General features: G+C 32.0%; 4 protein-coding genes across 5 annotated transcripts; 1 reads left to right on the top strand and 3 right to left on the bottom strand.

Moving 5' to 3' along the window:
* The first annotated feature begins 283 nt into the window (after positions 1–283).
* Positions 284–3379, top strand: LOC103503861 (probable cinnamyl alcohol dehydrogenase 6). The gene is made up of 6 exons (XM_008468244.3): positions 284–485; positions 571–684; positions 948–1175; positions 1262–1550; positions 1648–1801; positions 3039–3379. Exons 1-6 carry the CDS (start codon positions 391–393, stop codon positions 3239–3241), a joined length of 1083 nt encoding a protein of 360 aa, XP_008466466.2. The 5' UTR covers positions 284–390; the 3' UTR covers positions 3242–3379.
* A 3023-nt stretch (positions 3380–6402) lies between these two features.
* LOC103503860 (uncharacterized) lies at positions 6403–9421 on the bottom strand. Its single transcript, XM_008468243.3, has 6 exons — positions 9010–9421; positions 8851–8899; positions 8634–8760; positions 7821–7891; positions 7644–7716; positions 6403–7081 (listed from the first exon to the last, which is right to left on the bottom strand). Exons 1-6 carry the CDS (start codon positions 9245–9247, stop codon positions 6968–6970), a joined length of 672 nt encoding a protein of 223 aa, XP_008466465.2. The 5' UTR covers positions 9248–9421; the 3' UTR covers positions 6403–6967.
* Positions 9422–11186: 1765 nt separating this feature from the next.
* On the bottom strand, positions 11187–14532 carry LOC103503859 (uncharacterized). Of its 2 annotated transcripts, none has more exons than XM_008468241.3 (9): positions 14316–14532; positions 14052–14174; positions 13130–13210; positions 12953–13041; positions 12768–12842; positions 12362–12423; positions 12200–12277; positions 11790–11990; positions 11187–11558 (listed from the first exon to the last, which is right to left on the bottom strand). In XM_008468241.3, the coding sequence occupies exons 2-9, from the start codon at positions 14172–14174 to the stop codon at positions 11476–11478; spliced, it is 792 nt and encodes a 263-aa protein (XP_008466463.1). In that variant the 5' UTR covers positions 14316–14532; the 3' UTR covers positions 11187–11475. The 2 variants fall into 2 exon arrangements, with proteins under 2 accessions (XP_008466463.1, XP_008466464.1); XM_008468242.3 differs by having other exon boundaries at positions 12200–12274; positions 14316–14485.
* Positions 14533–22147: 7615 nt separating this feature from the next.
* LOC103503858 (uncharacterized protein At5g48480) lies at positions 22148–23287 on the bottom strand. Its single transcript, XM_008468240.3, has 2 exons — positions 22908–23287; positions 22148–22559 (listed from the first exon to the last, which is right to left on the bottom strand). Exons 1-2 carry the CDS (start codon positions 23168–23170, stop codon positions 22340–22342), a joined length of 483 nt encoding a protein of 160 aa, XP_008466462.1. The 5' UTR covers positions 23171–23287; the 3' UTR covers positions 22148–22339.
* Between the last annotated feature and the right edge of the window lie 2574 nt (positions 23288–25861).

The following is a 25861-nucleotide window of genomic DNA, read 5'->3' as shown; positions in this document are numbered from 1 at the left end:
CTAAATTTATAAATCATTAGAAAAAGAAACAACTTAGAAATTTAAAGAACTGCTTGAGACATTGACCAATTAACCATAAATTCTTTTTATTATAACTTAGTGTGTGAAATTATGAATATTTAATGGAAATATTCATAAATATAAACAAAATTATATAAAAAGAAAAAAAAAACATTTTATTTAAATTAGAGAAGTGGGGCCTCCGAGTTTTCTCTTTTTAGGTAAAATTCACACTTATTTCTAACCAACTTCGTGGTTGCCGTTGGACGGCTTTAAATATGGAGGGTACTCTGTTTCATCTTCATCCACCATTTTCAATTCTCTCTCTCTCTCTCTCTCTCTCTCTCTCTCTCTCTCTCTCTCTCTCTCTCTCTCTCTCGTTGAATTTCAATGGCTCAAACCACTTCCAATCACACTCAGACAGTCTCCGGTTGGGCAGCCCATGATTCTTCCGGCAAGATCACTCCGTATACTTTCAAACGGAGGTGAGCTTTTTTATTATTTTTTTTCTTTCTGATATCTGTTTGTCTCTCTTTTTGAATTGTTGTCTGATCTGATCAAGTTCTGCAGAGAAAACGGCCCTGACGATGTGACCATAGAGATTTTGTACTGTGGAATATGCCATACCGATATTCACTACGCTAAAAATGAATGGGGCATCACCATGTATCCTGTGGTTCCCGGGTACTACTACTACAGTACACCCTCTGTTTTTTTTTTTCTTTTTCTTTTTCTTTTTCTTCATTTTCTCAAACACTTGCTCTATTACTTTGAACTTGAGTTTATTAATGTCATTTCTCAAGGAAGAGCAAAATCTTTACCACTATCCTTCCGATCTGTCCATGAGTGAGAGATTAAATTGACTACAACACCCACTTAAATTAAGATCCTAATAAAGATTAAACAACTCAAAATTTGATATTCTATATGTTATGCTTCATGTTCAGGCATGAGATGACAGGGGTGATCACGAAAGTAGGAAACAACGTGAAGAAGTTCAAAATAGGAGACAAAGTGGGTGTTGGATGTATAGCCGCTACATGTTTGAACTGTGAATTCTGCCAAGATTCCCAAGAGAATTACTGTGAAAATTTACAGTTCACGTACAACGGAATCTTCTGGGATGGCAGCATAACATACGGGGGATACTCCAAAATGTTTGTTTCAGATCAAAGGTGAGTTCATTTTACATATAAACAAAACCCATTTTTCTCGTAGGCAACGTGTTTGTGAAATGTCTAAATGTAAACAATAATAACAGGTACGTTGTGCACATACCGGAGAGCCTACCAATGGACGCAGCGGCGCCGTTGCTATGTGCGGGAATAACCGTGTTTACCCCGATGAAAGACCTCGGTCTGATTGATTCGCCGGGGAAGAAAGTGGGAGTGGTGGGGCTCGGAGGGCTAGGCCATTTAGCAGTAAAATTTGCAAAGGCGTTTGGGCACCATGTGACAGTGATCAGTACCTCTGCTTCAAAGGAACAAGAAGCCAAAAAAAGACTTGGGGCTGACGAGTTCATAGTCAGTAAAGATTCTCAACAAATGCAGGTTAGTTTGTGTTCTTGAATATGATGATTGTTGCAGTTATGAATGATTGTGATGATAAAATAAGTGATGGGTTTTGTTTGTTTGTTGTTAATGATAGAATTACAAGAGGACGCTTGATTTTATATTGGACACAGTGTCAGCACAGCATTGCATTGGACCAATCTTGGAGCTGCTAAAAGTGAATGGGACATTGTCAATTGTGGGAGCTCCAGACAAGCCCATTCAATTGCCTTCTTTTCCTTTAATATTTGGTAACTATTACTAAATTCCAAACTTTCTACTTTCTACAATCTGAGTCAACGGTCAACGCAGTTTTCAATACTTAAAATAGGTTTTCCTAAATATTTTTAACTTACATCTCTTCTTAATATATACTTTCTTTTGGAAATAGGAACACTGCCTTTTTTGGAATTCACTTATTTTGTTTTTGCATCTTATTAAATTATCAAAGTAACATCTTCTCAAATATTAATTATTTTTACGTTCGTGTGAGAGTGTGACATGAACATGAATAGATTGAGTATTAAGTAAATTAATAAATCAAATAATCAATGAAAATAATACGATACTATAAATTTTTTCGAATGAAATGCACTCAAGTATTGTTCCTTTCTTTTTTTTTGTCAAATTACAAGTTCTAGCTCCAAAATTTTGACATTTGTGCCTGGATAGGTTTTGAAGTTTTAAAATTGTCTAATAGATGGTTGAATGTTTATTTTGTATCTTGGCCTCTTACATAGTATTAGAACTTTTTACAAATTGGTTAGTTTATCGGATACAATATTGGATTTTGTGTAAAGAAATTCTACCCTTTCAATTTTTAGTTGATTAAATCGATACTTTTTAAAAATTATATCTAAGGGATCAAGTAACTATTCGACAAAAATTGAAAATTCTAAGTTTTATGGAACAAATAAACATAAACTTCTAAGTTCACTAACTGAACTGGTAATTTAACAACTTTTATTATTTAAGGTATAGGATCAAATCTTCGAACTTTAGGGAGAAAAATGACAATGCTCTCTAATCGACTTAAAGTTTTTTGTCTATATTGAAAAGAAAAGTTATATCAAATAGCACAATTTAAAAAAATAAATTAAAAATATGACATAAGGATATAATTATATTTGTAAAAATAGCAAATATTGATTAGTCTGTTAGTCAAATTAATATCAAATTTTATCGTTGGTAGATGCTATCAAAGATAGTTCTTATCAATGCTCAATGACCAACTAATAACATATTTCTCAAATTAAAAGCTATTATTAATGATAACTATCAGTTCTGAAAGCTATTAGTACGGATGACAACTATGACTACTATCACTATTAACTTTCGAATTTGACAAATTAGGAAGAAACTTTTGAAATAGTAATTGGGAGTGAGCGTTTGAGATTTTTACTGATTTTACTTAAATGATTTTTCCTATCGAAAGTAGGAAGATAAGTATTAAAAATTGAGGCTAAAAAAACCTTGAAAAAATGGCAGGGAAGAGGACAGTGAAGGGAAGCATAATCGGTGGAATACAAGAGACACAAGAGATGATGAATCTGTGTGGGAAGTACAACATTACAAGTGATATTGAAGTGATTAAGCCACAACACATCAACCATGCAATGGAACGCCTTATCCAAAACGATGTTCGATACCGATTTGTCATTGACATTGCCCAGAACAAAACCGATTGTTAACCACAAAATTTGATCCTTTTCAATCTTATGTTTACAACCATTTCGTTGCATTTAATGGTTATAAGCAAGATTAGCGGATGCGTTACCTTATGTATTTGTTCCTTCTTCAATATTAAAAGCTTTTGTGTTACTTTTCAATGTCCGTAATGGTCATATTTTTGTTTGGTCTAATTTTATCTCTCATATGAGAAAGAACAAAAAAAAATTAAATAATTCACCCAAAAAAGATAGAAACCATCGTAATCTTTATAAAATATATGAATTACTTCTTTAATTACCAAATAATTTTGATTTGAGAAAATCTCAATCTCATTATCGAGTGATATTAAAGTAATTGAGCCACATGAATGGTAAAAAAGCGACGCTGAATTTCAAGTTTTAGTTCACATTATATAAAACAAACCCAATTATTTTCCCCAAAATTTGTTCCATTTGGATGTTATGTTTATGACCATATGTTTGCATCTAATAGTTATAAAGATTGGGACCCATTACAATGTGTATTCATGATGGTGTGTCGCTTATGAAATGGAAAGTTTTAGGAATGAAAAGGTAACACACAAAATATATATATATATATATATATATATATATATATATATATATATAATGTATAAATTAATATCTCATTCAATAATGTATATATTTTAAATATAATGAAAGCAAAATGGAAATGGTACCAACTCCAAAGGAAAATTACCTTTTTTGGTCTTTTAGAGGAATAGGTTTAAAAGTCTATGAATAATATGATATTATTATTTTAAATATTGGCACAACATTTTTTAATAAAAAAAATTGTATGTTCTCTCTCTCTCTCTCTCCTTCTTTAATTATGCTTTTATATTTAGTTAAGTGTTGTTCTTTGTGTTGTTTTTAAGGTGTGGCATCACATGGTGGTAGGAATATATATTTAAAATATTATAATAATTGATATATTGTTAGACTTGTGTTATTTGACAATTTTTGTAACATCGACCAAAGTCTCACATAGTTAGATAAGGGGAAGCTCAAATGTAAATAAGCGAAGACAATTATTTTCATTAGTGTGAAATCTTTTGAAGTGATGCCAAAAACAAAGTCAAAATTTGTATATTTGAAGTGAACAATATCATACCATCATGAAAATATTTGGAGGATTTTTTATCCTAAGAAGGTGGTATCATTAATCATGCCGGTAGAATTCTTCTCAACTGTTGCTGGATAGGTTTCTATTTGGAAGATTGTTGGAAATGAGACCAAAATCCCACGGTCCCACACCGATTAGGTAAGAAGATAATTAGGGATATATAAGTGAGGATAATTATTCTCAAAAAGTCATACCAAAAGCAAAGTAATAAGAGTATATACCCAAAGTGAATAATATCATACCAATTATCGTTGTATCAAGTCAGCATACTAAGTTTGTAGGATGGACGATAACTGGGTTATCATATTAGTTACTAGGTTGGATCTGTGATTGTTTTTTTCCATTGTTTGTGTTGCTTTATAAAGTGTCACAACATCGTTCTTTCAATACTCATAATTGTGTTTAGATTTCTTTCTGTTTTCAATTGTGATTATTATTAATCAATTAATTTGGTTCTCCTGACCACTTACTACTAATCACAATTTAAAAATAATACTAAAATTAAATATAAAGTAACATTATCTTCAAAGCCAAACTTTGTTTCCATTGTGTTTTAAATCAAATTTCCATCCCAATTTCCTAATTTGAGGATTAGGTTGGGGCAGATCCACTTTTGACTATTTCTGATCTTCATAACATTTTGGATTGGAATAAAATGTCAATACCCTAAGTTTTATCATTTCAAAGGTAATAATTATATTCATTTACCAAATTAAGCTTAACCATAGTTCAATGATAATTTACATTAATATATTATTTATAAGTTGAAAATTCGATCTTTCCTCTTCACGATTGTTGTACTAAAATAAATACATATCAATTAAATTTTAGTATTATTTTCAAGGGAATCACTTTAGACGATTTATTAGCACCCTCACCCATAAAATTTACAAATTGAGTATTCGTTTATTGTATTATTCGATTTTTCTCTTATGTGATAATCTTTCTTGTTACTTTGATAAAGTTTTGAGATAATTATGACTAGACTATAATTGAAATCTAAGTGAAATAGTTATGAATTAACTAGAGTTTAAATTGATGTAATTATTAGTTTGAAATTTTAATTGACACAACTCATCCTCGACTGCTTGACATTTTCCTAATATTAATTTTTTTAATCTTTGATGCATTATTTAAAAATGCCAGATATTGATTAGATATGAGAGTAATAGTTTCTTTGTTCCAATTCTTTTTTCTTATAAATTCATAACTTTGCCATGGTGACATAATCTAATTTTATGTACATGTTCTTCAAATATTTGAATCTTTTGCCCTACCTACTGTTAAACTAAAGAAAAACGATCCTTTCTTTTTATATTTTCTTTTCCAAAAATTTCTTTTGAATAGTTTAATCCTTCTCTCAACAAACAATTTTTTTCATAAAAATGAATGGGAATTACCAAAAATAACAAATTTGATAAAATATTTATAAAATATAACAAAATTTCAAATTCTATCAATAATAATCATTTTTCAAACACACACTATCTCTCAGAAAAATTGCTACATCTCCTCCTAATCCTCATGAGGAATCTGTGAGGATCGAGTTTCTGATATGAAATCATTCTCCATTTTTTCTGCCCTTAAAATTCTTGAACATCCTAATAAAACAAAATAACATTCCTTACCCTTCATAATCATCCAAAAAAGAAGTTAAAATTATACTCTTCCGTTCACCCTCTTACACAACAGATTTCTTGTCCCAATAGGGATAGGTACTCAAATTGAGTGTTTGGAGGGTTGAGCTGAGTTTTAAGGTCTTAGAGCCAATTTGTTAAAGTTAGGAAGCTTTTGTTTGAATGAAGTGCAGAGTAGCACTGTGAAAATTAAGTTCTTGAATAAACATGAAAACTAAAGAAAGAGGAAAAGATAAAGTTTCTCCATGAATCACTATTAAAATGGGTGGAATTGAGTTAATTAACTTCACCTAGAAGATAATTTGAAATGGTATTTGGAAGGTGGGGAAAATTCTTTGAAACAATTAAACACTATTTAAAACGTAGATGACGCAAATCCTAAAGAAATAAAAGGAAAATAATAATAATAATAATAATAATAATAATAATAATAATAAATACAGTTTCAAGAGGATTTCTTCCCGAAGTTCTTGTAAAATAAAGATGCGACTTGAAAACACTCCCAAATAGGGGATTTTGGGCGTGGGATGGTGTCATTGGTTACTTACTTCCCAGATTGGCACCTCTCTTAACAAATGTTACATGATGATGACGATAAATTGATAACGATGTCACCATGAGACTTTTCTAAGTGAAGTGCTGAAATTAAGTGGCAAGGACCAAAGACTTTTTATAAAGTTAAACTATCAAAACTGGAAGACACAAGGACTGAAAGTTCGAACTAATATTAGACTCCTATACTCAGAAACTTCTAACAAATCACAAAATGCCAGGCAAGGTAAGTGTGTGTGTATGTGTGGGTGTGTATGTTCTCAAACTTACAAGAACTAAGTGAATTATTATCACTCAGGCATTCGGTTAAACTATGCTGCGAGATAAACCTGGCAGGTTAAAAAACAGATTGAGGAAGCATCAATGGAAGAAATCTAAAAATTACTTGGTTTCTGTCAGCGGAAGAATGATTTAGTTGAGCTCTCTCAATCTTTTGTATTCTTCAAGGCTCAGCAATGACTCCTTGACTTTCAACCAGTCTGCTGCTTTTGGCATAACAATAGCAATGTACCCTTCTCTGTGAGGCTGTAATAATATAAATAGTCAAGTCAGAATCTTGTTTTTATATTTTCCCATTTGAAGTATGTGAATTGAAAATGAACACTAATGATGATTGACTCAATCTTGTTGTTATAGCATGAGGTTACAAAGAAAGGATATGCTTTTTTTCCCCTTCTAATTTGCATTGATATAATTTCATTTTCATATAATATACTCATCGTGAAAACAGCAAATAGAACATCAATCTCCCTCCAAAAGTTCTTGGGGAACTTGCCATTTGAGCATTAGTTAGAAATGTCAATAGTAATTGCTTTTTGTGCCTGTGTTAGTGCAATAAAAAGGAAAAGCCTAACAACTGAACTGATCTATGCACACATTATAGACAAGTGACATTAGTAAAATTTCATTCAGGCAATCTATTACTACATCAGAATTATCTTCCATATGTAGTTTTTAAAAATCTTTAAAACAAATATTAGTAATGTAGCATGCTCATAGGAATGTAGAACAACCACACTTTCACTACAGTAAAAGCAATCAATATATCAACCCGCAAACGGCCACTGAATTAAAAGGTTGGACTCACCACAGTGTTGAGCAACTCTGGCTGCTTTATTAATCGATCATTTACTTCCAATAGAGAACCTTTAACAGAACACCTAACAATAGCATAAAAAATCTGAGTTGCACTTGCAATTGAAGAGAAGCTGATGGACATATGTTGTTATCAGAAATAGGTGAATGAAAAGCAAAAAGATTCAACCTCACAATATAAGAAGCATCTTTGGTGTAGACTTTACATAGAGCAGAATTGGGCTCAAAGAATTGTGCATTCTGCAATAGAATACTAGTGACTTCAGCACAGAAAATAAAATCCAAGTATTCAGATTAACAAACAAGACAGTAGTTAAAATTAGAAGTTGAAGATGTAAGAAACTGTAAAAAGGAATTTTTATAATGTTGCATATCATATAATGTAAAACATCCGCATGCCATTTCTTATGGTACACCAAAATTTCTACAAGAGAAATAAACCTCCATTATGACAAAAGAACTCCACAAGCCAAGGCGGGTTCTGAAACATGTATCATCTATACAACCTTAGTAGAACAAGATCTGCTTTATGAGTTGTGCGATTGTGTCCTTCGATATTGTCTATGAAATGGTGAATTAGATATAATTCATAAATAATTGTTCAGAAAATTGACATAATCTTCTATCTAGTGACAATAGTTTCGTTTCATAAAATCCAAGGCAACATAACTCACACAAAGCCAATCAGCACCATAACAGTAAGTAAGGTTATACCACAACGTATATACATTGGTTAACTTAGTTTCTAGGAGACATGTTTGCGAGCGATTCTTGGACTAAAATCACTTATGTCATTTTCAAAATCATTCCAAAATATACTTTTAATCATTCCAACTTAATGATACGAAAATGATATAAAATCAAATATCAATTAGTTTTTAGAAATTAAAAGCGAGTTTTAGACTGGTTTTAAACTCTCAAACATCACTTAATCACCAATAACGAGAAACAGTTCGCAGGTCTGCAATTACCATTTCTATACCTTCTTGCGTTTTCCAGTGACTTTAAAGCTGCTGCGATCGGATTTCCCTACATTGAAATCAACGGCCGTGACCCCGCCACCGTCTTTAAATGCAATATGCGTAGCAGCCAAGCCGATCACACACAAGCTAGAATAAGAAAAACAAGGCAAAATAGTAAATTCGATGAGCGGGAAATTGTTCGTCGGATAAAACTAAAAGAGATATCAAAATCGTTACCCGTTTGCGTGGCGGTAAACGTACTGATCATGACCTTCCTTGATAAAATCTGGAAATGAGATGACCAATTATTAAGAATAAGCAGAGGGTTTAGGGTTTAATTATAGCACTAAAACCTCCACTACGAATTTGTAAAGGATATGGCGACAGTTAACGCACCGGGAGCGAAATACGAGACGAAATTGGTCTCGACGGCGGAGGGAGGAACGAGCGGAAGATCCCTAACATCGGGAGTCAGAAGTTTACGTAGCTCTTCATCTTGTTCATCTTCTTGGAATGATTTCCGCAGTGGTTCTGCCAGTTGTTGTAGTTCCTGCTTCTCCAGCGGCGGCAGTGGTGGTGGTGAAGAACTTTGAACAGTAACGTGAACATCGTTATTGGTATCTCCGTGCTCCATTAGTGGAGATAATCGGAAGCCAACCGTAGGAGAATCAGAAAATTCCAAGTTTCCGTCCGAAATCGCTTTTGTTGCTGCACTTCGGTGGAGCAAATGCGAGCGAAATTTTCGTCACCTAAAGCCCATCGAGAAAGAACCCTTCTTTTAGCCATTTCAAATAGGCCCATGAAGATCAATGCACGTTCTACAATTTTAGGCTTTTACGCATCCATGTGTTAGCTTAATACTTTTGCCATTTTTATTTCTCAAAATAGACACCGGATTCAAATCTATCAGAAGTTTTAGAAGTTACTAACGTCTATCACTAATATGACATAAAAGTGTTATAATTTTATAAATATTTTGGTTATATTTAAAAATGCTCTAATTTACCTATGTAAAGATGAAAATTAATTTCAAGATTTAATTGGAGGTTAATTAAACTTATATCAGTTATAAAAATATTTAATAAGTTTTCAAAACTTTAAATCTTTTTTATTAAAATTTTTAAAAGTAATTACTCTATTAATTTTGTATTTAAAATTGACGTTTAATGTTGCATTAGTCGATACACCAATTAAGCACGACATAGAAATTCAAGGACTTGTTAAAACGAAAGGAAAATCTAGAGATATATGTAAACAGTTTTAAAACGTTTGGAATCATGTTTGTATACACACAAATCCAGCCTACTGTTCAAGGCCGATAGATTCAAGAGAAAATCAATATATAGGTAAGTTGATAACTTCAGAAATATAATCTGTAACATAAGAAAAAACATCCATACAACATAAAAATAAACAAAATCTCACTAACATAAACATAAATATAATATGCAACATTCGAAATTGTCTAAAATAGCCAAAATATTGATTTATTAGTTTTCTTTTTTTAATAAAAAAGATTGTTTTCTACTTGCAAATTCGTTCATTAATGTTTCAAACACCATTAAAGTTTTTCACCATCAATCACCACATTATAGTTTTTCACTCCTACAAAAAAACGTAATTTTATTAACAATTCAAACACGAAATATATTGAATTACTTGTCGTCGTTAAATTAGTAGATTCCCTTTTTTTAAGAAACCAAAATGTAATTAATCAATAAAACCAAATTATAATTTTGCAAACAGAATGAAAAGAACAGAAAGCAAACGTCATAGCACATATTTAGTATAAAAGTGACGCCGTACATTCTCCCCCCAAATACAAGACCAATGACAGATGTTTCAAAAAGGTCGGATTACTATCATTTTGTCAACATTCTAGTTCAATCTTTAAATTTGGTATTGAAATATATTGGAGAGTAATCTATATAAAAAATAACAATAAAACAAAACAAAAACCTTCGGACCTTGATACAGATGAATATTTTTTTTTCATGAACTACAAATTTGAAAAATGATTTTTTTTCCCCCAAACAATAACTGTGTCAGAGCACTAATTAAACCATGAAAAATAAAAGATAACTGTCTCAAGGTGTTTGAGCCAGACCCCACCTTCGTAGTTTGTACAAACTATTACAACATTACTATCTCAACTCCATTCCCTTGCAAACTATTTCACCTAAAATAGACTACAACCAAAACACTAACTACTATAACTTAAGGCAAAATAGATTACACAACAAATGTTGAATATCATAACTCAACAATAACAACCGACTTAACATCTAGAACAACCCCCCATATAGATAAAATTATTTTGTGCAGTCTTATGATATTAAATCATCTTAACATTTGTAACAACCGAAATGACACCAATTTGTAATCAGTCTCTTGAACCAAATGGCAATAAGGAATAACTTAATTCGAGGGGAAAAGTCACAACAGAATAACACGAAAATGAGCCAACAAAGACAGGGGGACTAGAAAAATAAAAACAGTAAGAACTTTTTTTTTCCTAAAATAGGGAACTAGAATGACGGCTGAAAAACGCCAGAAGATCCTAAAAACTCAAATAAAAGAATACAGTCCGGCCAAGAAATATTTTTTAAAAAATAGAATACAAGCGTCAAGCAGCTCACCTAAATCTACAAGAAAACGAGTCGCCACAACATCACATATAGCAGCGCCTCTTTCAAACACTTCCATCTACTAATTATGACTCCAAAAAAAAAAGCCAAATTCCTACTGTTAATATTATAGTTGTCCTTTGCAAATGGCAACTAAAAGAGAAAATCCTAATGATACATTAAAGGAGTCATTCCATCATATTGCATAATATTAGGATTTTAACCTTTCAGCACCTCATGCAGCGGCTTGGATCGGTCCTCCATTAGTCCTGAAACCACGGCCCCTTCCACGATATCCACCCCTTCCACGTCCACGCCCTGAAAAATAACCAATTTTACTGTAGACCAACGAGAAAGGTAGGACATGACAGTTCCATTTCACACAATTGACATTCGTATGTACTACATGTATGAGAGAAAGGGACACCCCAACTTAGATAAGCTTAAGATAAACAATTACCACAGTCAGCATATAATCCTGCACGGCTGAATAGGCTAATCAAAGGATCAATTAAATGAAACATACAGAAAAAGGAAATAATGAAATACCACGGCCTTGAGCTGGTGGCATGTCTTGGTTATATCCTCCATCTTGTAAATCAAATTGAGGTCCATTGTATCCTCCTCTTCCACGTCCACGGAAATTACCACCACTCCTCCCTCGACCCCTCCCTCTTCCATTACCACCCCTATTACGGTCCCAATCTCCATCATCATATTCATTAGCCACAAAGCCATTACCCGGGGGTCCTACAACCAGTAAGATTTAAAAACAAAAACAAATTGTTACGAGGGCATACTTACTCTCCATGATGCAAGAAATTGAATCAATAATATCCATAGTCTGATTCCTTGTGTTAGAACAGAAGTCTATCACTAGAAACAAAAGTCATAACCTTCCATATACAGTAACATGACGAAGAGCTTAAGAATGAAAAATGAAATTTAGCTCTACATACCTCTACCCCTAGACCTTCCTCTGCCATTACGGCCACGTCCTCTACCTCGTCCTGGACCCTGATCATGAGGTGAGCCTTCTGCATAATACATTATCTATCAATTCTCCATTTTGCAATGCAAAAGGGTTTGGTAATAAAAAAGATGATAGAAGAGGCCAATACCTCCCTCGTAGTCATACTCTACAAATGTTTTCACCAGCTCTGCAGGAAGTGGAGGCTGATACCTGAAGCAAAAGTAACTTGTGTGAGGCAACAGCTCATTTGTGAAAGCATTTCCACTATTCAGAGAAGAAGATTAACAAATCTAAAGATTTCTTAAGCAAATACAAAGGGAACTTTTTATATTATTAGTAATACATTCAACCCACAGATTCTTTATAATCAAAACCCTGCATATCTGAGAGAGCAGGAGAACTTAAGGTTTTGTTTAATTCAATGCTAGAAACCAGTCATATAATAAAGACAATGACAAGATCCACATAGTAGTTCAACAGCCCATCATCATTTCATTGAGCATGATTATTTTGAAATTTCAATTAAAATAACCATATTATAAGTAAGGACTCACCCCACAGAGGATTTATTCAATTCCTTCTTCGAAAGGGTTATCACAATCATCGAGACATGCCTTGTTGTTTCCAATCTGTAACAACAATCAAATAACTCGATGAAATAATGAACGCGGTAACAAATACGAAGTAAAAGCCTGGAATAAATAATCCTTGCATGTCTTGTTGTTTAAAGAAATCTTACGGAAGAAGGCCTTCCTCCAAGGGCTCCCACGTATCAGTGATGTCCGTGGAGCCAATTGACGTGTTCTGATGAAGACCTACAATTCGCCTCTACATTTAATAACAAACATATTGTCAAGCCCAATCTCAAAAGTAATCCAGTGGGTCAGCATCAGCAACATGAACTATAACAGCAAACCTTGATTAATTCCACTATTGTCACAGTCTTGTTTATAGCCCTTCCCATTGCTTTGAAAACAATTTCATTAGAACCTTTTTCCTGCATAATTTATAGACAAGGGTAGGTCATAAACAACTAAAAAATGTCAAGAAAGTGTGTATCATACATAACATACTACCGTGCATTGATTGATTAGCATAAAAATGGACAAAGGGGAATCTGACTTTGGTGTTTTCATCTCGCTGTGCAATGTCTTCTCTGATTAATAGATGTACAAACACGGTTTTTTGCACTCTAGCATAATCATAATGCTTCATACTACATGGCTCATGACATCCCTACCTTTTGTTTAAAAAATTTTAATATAGGACTGGGACCTCATCTCTTCAAGAAAAAAATCCTGAGGCTACCATAAGTTTTTGAAACAACATTACCTAAAATAAATGCCTATGAAAACTCGCTACATTGAAGCGTGTTAAAAAAAACCAATCTCGAGATTGATTAAACCCCAGAAAAAGATACTATAAGCTAGAAACCACCTAGAGCCATACATATAGCGGCATGTCGTATGTTTCACGAAAGTGAATTTTCCAAAGAGTTCCACTAGCAAACCCGAGCAAGGGAGAGCATATCCCACCACAGTATGACAATACGGGAATATTTCTAACAACAATGAAAAAAAATATCCCAAAGTACTAAGATAATCGCACATAACAAATAGTAAAAATAAGCAAACAATTTCGTTGAACCAAACAACTCGATGTACCCACACAATTACTACTATCAGCAAAAAATTCCATCGAGAGACACAGCGTTTGACATCAAGGAATTCACAGTAAGAACGAATTAATAACTTAAGAACGAAACAAAAAAGTCAAAAATCTAAAAAGAATCTGAAAGAAAGAAAGAAAGAAAGAAAGAAAGAAAGAAAGAAAAAAACCTGAAGTAGGGTCATGGCATAAGTGATATAGTTACGCATCCGTCCTTGGCTAGTAATCCGAATTTCATTCTCGTCAATTGGAGTTTCAGCCCTTGGCTTCTCAACTCTGTGGTACCGATCCATCTGAACAGCAAAAAAACAAGAATCCGATTTCAAAAGAAATCAGTACAGGGCAGAAGAAAGCAAATAGATAAAAAGGAAAGAAAGAAGAAGGAAACAAATCTGGAAAAAGAAGCATAGTTGAAGATGGATCTAAGAACTTACAGCGATTGAAAATAAGGATAAAAATACGCTCCACAAAAAGAGAGCCCTCTTCTACGGCTTGTTTCTTCTGTTACGCCCTAAAATCGCCAACGCTGGTGTTTCGCTCTTTATATAGTAGCGGCACTGTTGCCAAAACTACCCTAACCGACTCCTTCCACCCGGTCCAATCAACCTTTCCACCCTTTTCTTTTTCCTTTCTAATATTCCTTTTTTATTTTTCTCTCCCTTGCCCTAATTACTTGATTAATTAATATATTATATAGCTTAATTTACATTAACAAAACTCAAATATTTAAGCTGTGTGTAATAAAAAATATTGGCTATGAAATCGGTAAAATATTTTCATAATTTCTAAACTTTTTCTTGAATATAACAGACAATTCGTTACTTCTCCTTCATCTTGTGATGTATTCATCTTCTCTTCCAGATTTATTCAACTCCTCTTCTAGATTTTCTTCCTTCTATTTTTAAACAATTTGTATTTATGTTTAAATCTCTTATTTTATCTTCACCATTTTCGGCAATATTCTATGAAGCTACTTCGTTTTCTTCATATTCAAGAATATCAAAATCGTTTAAATATGACATAATTTAAACGATTTTTTAACATTGTCAACACAGTGGTTTAGGTTTGAAATCTTTTTCCCATCAACGAACTACACGATTGTGTTTTCAAGATATAAACAATCATTTACCATAGTTAACATGATCGTTTACCATTATCCAACATGATCGTTTAACTTGAAGTTTTTAACGATCATTTATATTGGACTATAAGATCGCTTACCATAATCAACACGATTGTTTTTCGTGATTAACACGATTGTTTTTCGTGATTAACACGATCATTTTTCGTGATCAACAAGATCGTTTGTCGTAGTCAATATGATCGTTTAAATTTTACGTCTTTTTCCTATCGCTAAAAGGAATTACACAATCATGTATCATGATCTAACCAATAGTAGATCATTTGTTTAGATTGTAGTACACGATCGTTTGGAAGAAAATTACTCGTACACCCGTGTGATCGATTAATCGTGAGTTGACTAAGACATTTTTTGTATTTCCCATTGTGGGCGTGTAGATTTTTTTCGATTTCAAATTTGTTTTATATAAATATTTTGCCGGTTTATTATATTTTTTAAAAAACCCCTATTATCTATCTATGTATTTATATCTATTTACTATATAGATATAAAATGGACTAAGGAGAGAAACATTCAATTTTCTCATTTGCCCATTTTAGTAATTTGCTTATCGAGTTATAGATTAGTTTTTTACATTTAAATTATTAAATAAATAAAACAAGCTATAAATTTACTTCAAACAATTTTTCAAAAAACAAATCTAGTTTATTTTGATTAAATGTATAGATTTGAAAAACAAAATCTCTATACGTTAAAAAAATCATTAATGATATATTATTTTCTTTATGTGAATAGTTAAATTAAATCAAAGGAACAATATTTGCAAAAATAACAATTTTTAGCGTTCATATGGGAATTTTTAAAAATGTCAATTTTGCCCTTTAGTTTCCTTGATTTTTATTATTGATATCATGCTATTAGTGATGACTTCAATCACTGATATCATGCGTAATATGTCAATATGTTTTTTCATGAAATATCACCGATAACTTGAACTTTGAATTTCTAAATGATATGAATGTTGATAGCATAACCTGAAATTAGGGATAGAAGCTATCATATAGATATTATGTTATTAGTGATTCAAAGGTTTTACCGATAGCATGCTAATCTAACCTATTTTCTCTGTCCATTTATACTAAAAACAAATTACAACAATATCATTTGATAGTAGTGTTACATTGATATCATTGAATTATAGTAGCCAGATAGAGATATCACTTATATATGCTATCAGTGATATCCTTCTGTTGCTATCACGATGATATTATTAGTCATAGCACTAAGAATATCATTGATAGTAGGTATCAAAAATATCATTTGATAGCCTAATTAAACCTCGTCAAATCAAAATTAGTATGTTTAGCAAGGAGATTTCACTTATAAAAAATATCCTTCTGATAATATCTATTATAGTTGTTATCAACGATATTCTTCTGGTGCAATCGTTGATAGAAAATGTTAGTAATATCATTTTAAGTTGATAACAATATAGAAAAATTACTTACGGTAGTTATCATGAATATCAATTGATAGCAACTTTCTAATATAAAAGATAACAGTGATTAAAGTTGATACTACATTTCTCAAATTGAAAGTTATTACTTATAGACTTTTTAGGCCAAAAACACCTTGTGTCTCAAATGAATTTTTATTTTACTTAATTAATGTCAAGAGGTTGTGAAACTTTACAAATATATAATAGGTCTATAAACATTCTATTTATATTTAATCGTTTAATTTTTATCTAAGGAAGTTCAATTTTTAATTTTTTATTAGTAATTTTGTGAATTAAAAAAATGTTTGGAAGGTTAGTAAATCACACAAGATTATCTATAAAATGTCATTAGCACAAAATAATAAGATTTAGGAAATTATTAGACATAAATAAATAAATGTTTAAGAACTTATAGACACTTTTTAAAATTTATTGTTGTCTTAAAAAAACAAAATAAATATCGTTGAACAAGAAATTTTGGCCAATTAAGTCGCGTCACGTAAACACAACAAAATTGTGATGATTATAATTTGATTGAATTCTGGTAGTCGAGTTTTCTCTTATCAAACCCAGTTAAAGCCTCTGATGAAAAATTGAGCCTGAATCCACCAAACAAGTGGGCCCGAGCCCTAAGCCCACCAAACAAATGGATCCAAGTCCATGTCTGTCAAGAAAATGGGCTCAAGCCCAAGTTGCCATATAAATGGGCCCAAGCCTAACAAGCAAATCGGCCCAAGCTCACCTAAAGTCCACGTAAATTCTCTATAAATAGGACATTTCCATTCATTTTGGGGATATTTGGTTAAAGAAAGAATCAAAGCTTTGAAGAATTGAATATTTAAATTTCAAAAAGCTCTCAAGATGTGTAAGTTTTTATCAACCTCAAGATCGTCATCTTCTGAAAGATTGAAGACTTAGAAGATCAAACTTTCCAAGATCATCATCTACTGAAATATTGAAACTTGGAAGATCAAACTTTCCTTAAATTCTAGAAGATTGAAGTTCAAACATACTTGCAACCACAACTTTCTGAAGGAGATACAAACTTGTGTCTTTAGAACTAAATTAATGATTTGATCTAATTTAAATTTATATGACATTGGTAAATAAGACCATGGTTGGTAAACATTTCGTCTTTTTTTTTTTTTTCTTGAAATATAAGTCTATCTTCTTACAATGATTTGCACCATTTTTAAACACAATTGTCGAATTCTTAACCATATTCTAAAATCAAAAACTATTTCTTTTTTTAGTTTTCAAAAATTGGATTGGTTTTTTAACAAATGGTAGATCGTAGATAACAACTGTAAAAAGGTTAGAGGTGAAAATAGTATTTATAGACCTAATTTATAAAAAAACAAAAACAAAATAGTTATCTAACGAGACCTAAATAATCACAAATATCAATTCATATTTTTGAACCGCACATCAGGATTGCATTAATTCAAACCATAAACTTTTTGTGTTTTATCAATTTGAACCACAAACTAATAACAATATCAATTCTAACTATACACTTTCATAATCGTATCAATTTAAACCTTCCACATCATATTTTATTTAAATACACTTTTACGAAACTTTAATAGTTGAGATTAACATAATTATGAAAGTTCAAAATTTACTTATATGAAAGTTAAATTAACATATTTGATTTTTATTAACCAAAGTTGTACTAAGACAAGATCTTTTATTCTATTTTTGGTATGATAAGTAAATTTTGTGATATTTATATTACCGGCAAAATGTTTGCTATTAATGACGTTAACTTAGATATGATCATACCCATTGATTACATTCATAAGCACCCATTGATTGCCATCGGTACTTAGAGCTTCTTTACTTTCCTACAAACATTATCCCTAAGTGAGGAATCCAACTCATTTCGATTTTTGTGATTTACTAAAGTATGTAATATGAATTAATCTTAGGCTTTATTTTTTTTATTACGTACAACGATCTATCTGCCATACAAAATTTTAAAAGAATTAAAAGTATATTCGGTAATTTTATTTTTGTATGACAGATAGATGGAAAACATAAAATAAGTGATATTTTGTTTACAGTTATTTCTTTGTTTCTTTTCAATAAGCATAATAAAAGAATAGAATCCGTAGTTATTGGATCTATATAATTACAATTCATGTTCTACCGTTCTTTGTAATCCCCCAAATGAGTGGAATTTTGATTACGATTACTTGATTACGACCCACCCTATCTTTTTGTGTCCAATTTATAAGATGTTATCTCCCTTCTCCTACCCAATTGCTCTTTTTTCACCTATAGATGCTTTTTCTGTTTACTTTCTCTTTCCCTCTCTCGGTGTTGCTTTTTCTTCTCCCATATTGTATCTCTCGTTGTCTGTTTTTCGCTCAAATTTTAACTATAACACAAACGCTATTAGCAAGACCTTATTTCTTAAACTCATACAAGCATTTTTCGTCTAGACTGAAATTATTGTCGTCCTACTATTTATTTATTTTTCTTTAGGTATCAAATTTAAATAAAAAGTTACAATTATTCTATTTCAAAAGCACACACACCCTTAGTATAATGTGTAGTGTCAAATTATCATTTAATCAGTTTAAAATTGAAAAGGAAAATGGAAAAGGCAAACGAATTTTGAGACATGAATTATAAAGTTTAGATATATATTCCATGAAGGAATATATATCTTTTCTTGAAGCATTATTAAAGAGGAACATTAGAAAGTGGGTGGGTAAATGATGACTCAAAATCTATAAACTTTGTTATTGTCATTTGTTATGTTTTAAACAAACTAAGTGTTGGTTATGCACAAAGCAACCACAATTAAAAGATGAGTTAGTATCATTACAACATCTATCTACGAATATGATCATCTCATGTTTAGATCTAGATTTGATACCATTAAAAGAAATTATATAATTAACCTAAAATCTTGATTAAATTTTTATTTTACCTAGTACTTAAAAAAAAAATTTGATTTCCAAAATTTATCATTAAAAAAGTTCACATAAATTAAAATGAATCAGAATTTGATTTGTCTCTAAATATTTGATTCCAATAAACCTAATTCATGTTTAAATCACTGAATAATTAATGAAAAAAAAAACTATAGAAATTACACCATTCAAATATATTCATTTTTATTTATCTATTTATTTATATTTAAATAATTTATTTTTCTACTTATATTTAAGATAGTACTGTTTTGTTAAAAAAAAAAAAAAAATCTTCACTTTTTTCTAATTTCATTTGATAATTACATTAACTTAAATTTTAAATAAAAAATAATATAACTTTAGTTCATCTTAAATTGATCAGTGATAGACTTGTTGAATGAGAATTTTAAGTCAATTAAATTCATCGCAACAAAAGTCAACTCTATTATGGAAATTATAATTGGACTGGACTGAGTAATTAAAATTTTTTGGACCACTCAATTCAAGCCCATTACATAAATTTGGGGCAAAGGAAAAAATGGACCCAAGCCCAAACTTTAGCCCATACCGAAAGCAATCGAGTCCAAGCCCGTTTGAAACCCATGAAAGGTCTCTACAAATAGGGTCCTGCCCCTTTCATTTAGAGAGAGAAGAAGAAAAAGGTGGGAAGAACCAAAGACCAACTAGACATTAAGTTTTGAGGACTAAAACTACTAAAACTACAAAGCTTTCAAATTTTGAAGACCAAAGCTTTTGAATCTCCGAAGTTCAGAAGACATACTAAAGCTCTAAAGTTCAGAGAACACGCTAGAGTTTTAATAATCAAAAAACATATTAAAGCTCTAAAGACATAAGTTCCCAAGATCAAGGTGTCGAAGGCTCTCGAGTCTTGAAAATCTTCGCTTTCAAGCTCAAGTGTTGAAGATCAAAGTTCCTCAAGTTGCAAAGACTGTTTCGAACCAAAAATCTAAACTACTAGAAATACCGAAGATTATAAGATTTCGATAAATCAATTGTATCTTTATAACCTACAAGTTAAAGATTCAACCTCCTCAAATTTAAGAAAAAGATGTATAAATCTATCACCAAAGATCAATCGAAGTTGATCAACAAGTCGAAGGCATATCTACAACAATTAACAAGCCCGAAGGTTAATCATTCAAGAAGAGTAACAATCAACCAAGAAGTCCGAAGGTCGCTCTTCCAAGAATACAAGCGCAAAGACCAAGAAGATCATTTAGCCCAAAAGTCAATCATCCAAAAAGATCAACCAAACTTAACAAAATTAAAGTTCATTTTTTTCAAAAGAAGCATACCCATCACAATTTATGATGCAACAAATTTCAATCACAATGCACATAAGTTTCAAACAAATATTTTTCTTCTTATTTCTCTCACTTTCTTCCTCCAATTTTATTTTCTCCAACTCTTTTGTTTTTAACTTAACAGAATATTCAAACAATCTAATGCAATATATTAATCATTTAATTGGAAAAAGAGAGAATATAAAATAGAACCTAAAGTTAAGTACTTTATTTTACATTCCTAGAAAGTAAAGATGTGTCCTATCCTATGGCTTAGCCCACTCCAAACACTCTACACCAAGGAGGAAGACCAAAGAAAATTTATAATAATAATAATAATAATATTAATAAAGCAAAATTGAAACTTTCACAACCCTTTTTTATTTTTTGTGTTTTAAATTGTATAAGAACGAGAACTTAGTTTTAATTTTGTGCTTATTTTTGTAAAAAAATGAGAACTTAGTTTTCTCATATTTTCTATGGATCTTAGTTAAATGAACACGGAAATTTGTAGCCAAATTGCTAAATTTGAAAAACAAAAAATGAGGCCTTTGATAACACCATTCAATCTTCTAAATTTTTTGTTTTTAGAACTGGATAAGAAATTGGGAAAATTACGTCTGTTTTTTAATTTCAAAACTCAAAAATCACACCCATAAAGAAAAAGACTTAGATTTCAAAATAAAATCTAAAAAAATAGTTACAAATATTTGTACGTATATACGAACTTACCAACGTTTAAGACAAAACCTGTAAGTGATGCAAGTGAAAATTCAAAAGAGTATATAGAAACTATTCCGATAATGTTACTATATGCTTAATTAATTATTATTTACTTGGTGAAAACGAAAGCCTAAATCCCAAATTTCATACAATTCAACCAAAACAAACAAACAAAATTTAAAAGTCATGGCTCTGTTTCAGGAACACAAAATATTCCTTGGTAGAAGGAAAAATTGGGCTATAAACCCCAAAGGGCCTCCGTCCAATGAATACCCCATCGGTTCAAAAAGAAGTTATGGCATATGAACGACACGACAGTCACTGAATATTTCAGCCAACCATTGCTGCACCACATTACGAGAAGTCAAGAAGAATCCGGTACGATCCTATTTTCTCCCTTTTAAGTTGGACCACCGAAACAAAAAAGCCGTTCATGTCTATTTTCAATCTTGTCAATCTTATCAATTTCTCCGAGTAGTGTAAACAACAACAAAAGTACCGCAAACAATTTCAAAACCTTCGTTCTTGAGAATGAGGCCGGCCGAGCATTTTCTTTTTCAAAAAAAATCAAAAACATTCTTGAAGATTGTGTAAAAACCAAGCACCTCCTTCCATTAAATAACATTATCCATTAAAAGCAACACTCCGCAGTAGAGCTAGTGGTGTTTATCACCATAAAAACTTTTCCTCTATTCCAAATATTATAAAGCCAAAAGACGAATATAGAACTCATATGTTGATGAAAAGACAATCTGCTTGATAATAAAAGCAAAACAAAAAGAAAACGTTCGTAGGCGTTCAGTTCACTACACAGAATGCCAAACAGAAAGATAACAGAACAGTAATGAGAGCCTAAGTTAAATCAGCCTAAAAGCAATGGTATTAAATCAAAAGATAACTACGGGTGAGGTTAGGTAAGAGGTAGGAGTTAGACTTCACCGACGGGACTTTCCTTCGCCGGAGTACCGATGAGCCAAGTGAAACCGAATGGATCCTTCAGCTTGGCAACGCGATTGCCGACGTACGGACCATCACTATCAGCAATCTTAGACTCTACCACAGCTCCAGCACTCACCGCCTTTGATACAGCTGCTTCAATGTCCTCCGTTTCCAGAAACAGAACAACTCTCGATTCGGCAACCTTTTCGCTGGAAAAAAAAGGCATAACAAGTAGAAACGCTAGGTGTGATATATATGCTTGAAAAATCATAGAACCAAATAGAACGACGGTCGATCTGCTGAATGACACTGAGCGAATGGACATGCAGAGTAGGAAATCAAAACGAATGAAACAAGTTCTTAAAGCATCATCTAGAGTAGATCTTTGAAAGAGACCTTCAAAGAGAATAACCTAACAAAGACCTTAAAAGAGAATAACCTAACAAATAATACAAAAAGTATGAATGTAAAGTGCAAAAGAATAAAAATAAAACCGAAACTGAACATAACTAACACATGCAACTGTTTTATTCAACGAAAGAAAACGAGAGACTCACGCAGAAGCAGAATCGTCAAAAACATTGGAGACAAGGAGGGAGAAATCGGAAACACGGAGCTCGACGGAGAGAATAGCCGGAGTTTCTTGTTCAGCCTTACGTTTGGGATGGAGAGTACGGTTAAGCTCCTCGGCGCCAAAGGCAGCCTTGTAGAAGTCGACGGCATCGGTAGCCTTGGGAGCTTCCAGAAGCAGTTGAGGCTTGAAAGCCTTGAAACTCAAGGGCTTCTCAACAACTCCATTCTGGACATCAGATTCCGCCATTGATGCAAAGAAAGCAGAGAAGGAAGAGGAAATGGAGAGAAAACCCTGAGGACAGAAAAAGAGAGAGAGAGAGAGAGAGAGAGAGAGAGAGAGAAACAGTAATGACGTGAGGAAGAAGGCGTGAATGGAGACCCTGCACTGCATTTATAGAGAGAGGAAGAGAAGTCGAAGCGGGAAATGGTGCGAACGGGGAAAATCGAGGAGTTTTGTTTCACTAATACCCTTTTCTTTCACGTTATTTACGATTTGTACCCCTACCCCAATGTTAATAACTTAATCCAATCGTTGTATGTACTTTTTTCATTTTTTTCCTTTTGGCCTTGAGACAATACAATACTCTATAGTATTTCATTCATTAGAACCATGGTTACACATTTGGGCGTCATACCCAATTTTGGTTTTGGTATAACATAAACTGAAGCAATTAAGAACCACTCCTATCATGACACAAGGTCGAATCTATCCGAGGACTATAACTCTGTGAAACCAAATCTTTATATTACAAATTTTACGAATATGGCCTATCAACACGTAAACAAAAGAGTTTTGTGGCGATTAATCAAAAGAATTTTGTGAATAATGTCATACATGGAACCTACCAACATCTATATCTTCTTTATTTGTCTAATTCTTCCAACTAAGAGGTTTCATAGGATCAAAATGTGAATCGATTTCAACTCATAAGAAAGAGATGACCAACTTCAATAGCTCTAAAAATAACTTAATAGTGTCCTATGCAAGCTCAACATACCTTGTCAAAAGAAGGTGTCTCTCCACAACAAAAAAAAAATATCGATCATTGAGTCAGGAACAATGGCTCCCATCCCACCTCACCATTAAGGATAGCTACATCAGAATTCACATTTATACAAGTCGTAAGGGGAGGGGGGTGTGCATGTTAAGACAACTCATTTTTATTCTTTTATTCTTTATTCCCTCTGTGTATGAAACTCAAATTATACGGTTTATTTTATGATATTCTTTAGGTATACTTTGTATATATATCTTACAATCCTGTACTCTAAAAATAATGGAATCATATACATAAAGAACTAGAGTTTTTTTCTTTCCAATTCTTCCTCTTCTACATTACTTTTTTATTCTTAAGTGTGAAGATAATTGATTTGAACTTCTACTTTAGACATGAATAAAAGATATAGGAGGAGTGGCAAGTCGCATTGTGCTCAATTAAGTGATTGCAAAACTAGGTATATTAGATATATATTTCTTCTTCAACATTAGAAATGTCCACAACTAACTACCCCATTATAAGATTGAGAAATAAAAATAAAACAAAAACGTGAATAAGAATCACTCGTTCTATATATTTGTCGAGAAATGTTATTTAATAGTGTAACGTTGTGTCCAAAGTATACGTCCAACCTCTTCATTTTATAAATAGAGACCATACACGTGCTTCCAACACTCTCCTTCCAAAATAAACTGATTAAGACATGATTTCAAAAACCAACTTCTTATTCTCTCCAACGTGTGGTTGGTATGCAGCATACGACTTTGCATTTCCATATTCTTCGCAGTTCATTCCTCAACTATTTCCTGTTGACATTTGCAATGTATACTTTTGTCTATGAAAATTTGTTTAACTTCGTAATTGCAAATGGGTTTGATATATTGAATATTATTATTTAATTTTTCTACAAAAATGCTAAGAAAACACGTATCTACTAATATTTTAAGCATACCATGTTTTTCAGTGTTATGTGAGATGGTAAGCATACTATGTACGTGTGTTCTCCATATACAATGATACATCATGATCTTAATTCTAATCTTACGCTTATTAAATATGTCATGTTTAATTATCATAATCTAATCGTATATTCTATATTTAATTTTACATTTTAGGCAAAAATATCTATACATGCTTGTTTGCATATGGTCTAGTAGTTTCATTAAGAATGATAGGAAACTTATTGACAATTCTGACATGAAATTGTTGCACAAGTTAAAGTGGAACGAGATTGAATGCCCTTTCAATATCAAGATGATGATATATGGTATATAAATAGGTTCACTATATCTTGGTACTTCAACGCAAACAATTTTTCTTTTGTCATTTGAAAAATATATCATATGGACAAACCAACCATACAAAACTATAAATAATATATATAACGATTATTTATGTTGTAAATGCAATTAAAGTCTCTCGTTGATTAGATAAGAGGATGATTATAAAAGACGATAAAAATCTCTAGTAGTAGGAAATAGTTTGGATGGACTTAAAAGCAAAGTGAGGAAGGCTTGCGGTATGGGATATGCTGAAGCAGAGTTTTTCTTTTTTTGTGTGTGTGAAAAAGAACAAGCCCGTTAATTTTCTATGGGCCAACACCGAAGATGGCTGATATCATGGCCCATTTGTTTTTCTAAAGGCCCAACGAGGCCCTGCGAACCTGTATCTTAAAGGCCCAACACCACGTTCTCTACCCAGTTTGGGCCACAAGTGCACTTTCGGGAGAGTTTAAAGCATTTAATGAAGGGAAATTGTCCATATATGGTCGAAATAAAAGGGTGTTTTCTTTTTAATTATCATTATTCTTTTACTATAATAACCCTACATCTGTTTCATCTTTTTAGGTTTGAATGGAATTTCGTAACACCTCAATGGTCGTATGAGCAATTACGCCTGCCTTAGATCAGTAGCACCCTCAACGAACAAGTAAAATCGTA

This window comes from Cucumis melo, chromosome 4, assembly GCF_025177605.1.
Source record: "Cucumis melo cultivar AY chromosome 4, USDA_Cmelo_AY_1.0, whole genome shotgun sequence".
Classification (NCBI taxonomy): Eukaryota; Viridiplantae; Streptophyta; class Magnoliopsida; order Cucurbitales; family Cucurbitaceae; genus Cucumis; species Cucumis melo.
The sequence above is the reverse complement of the archived record's forward strand: the minus strand, read 5'-3'. Positions and strand labels throughout refer to the sequence as shown.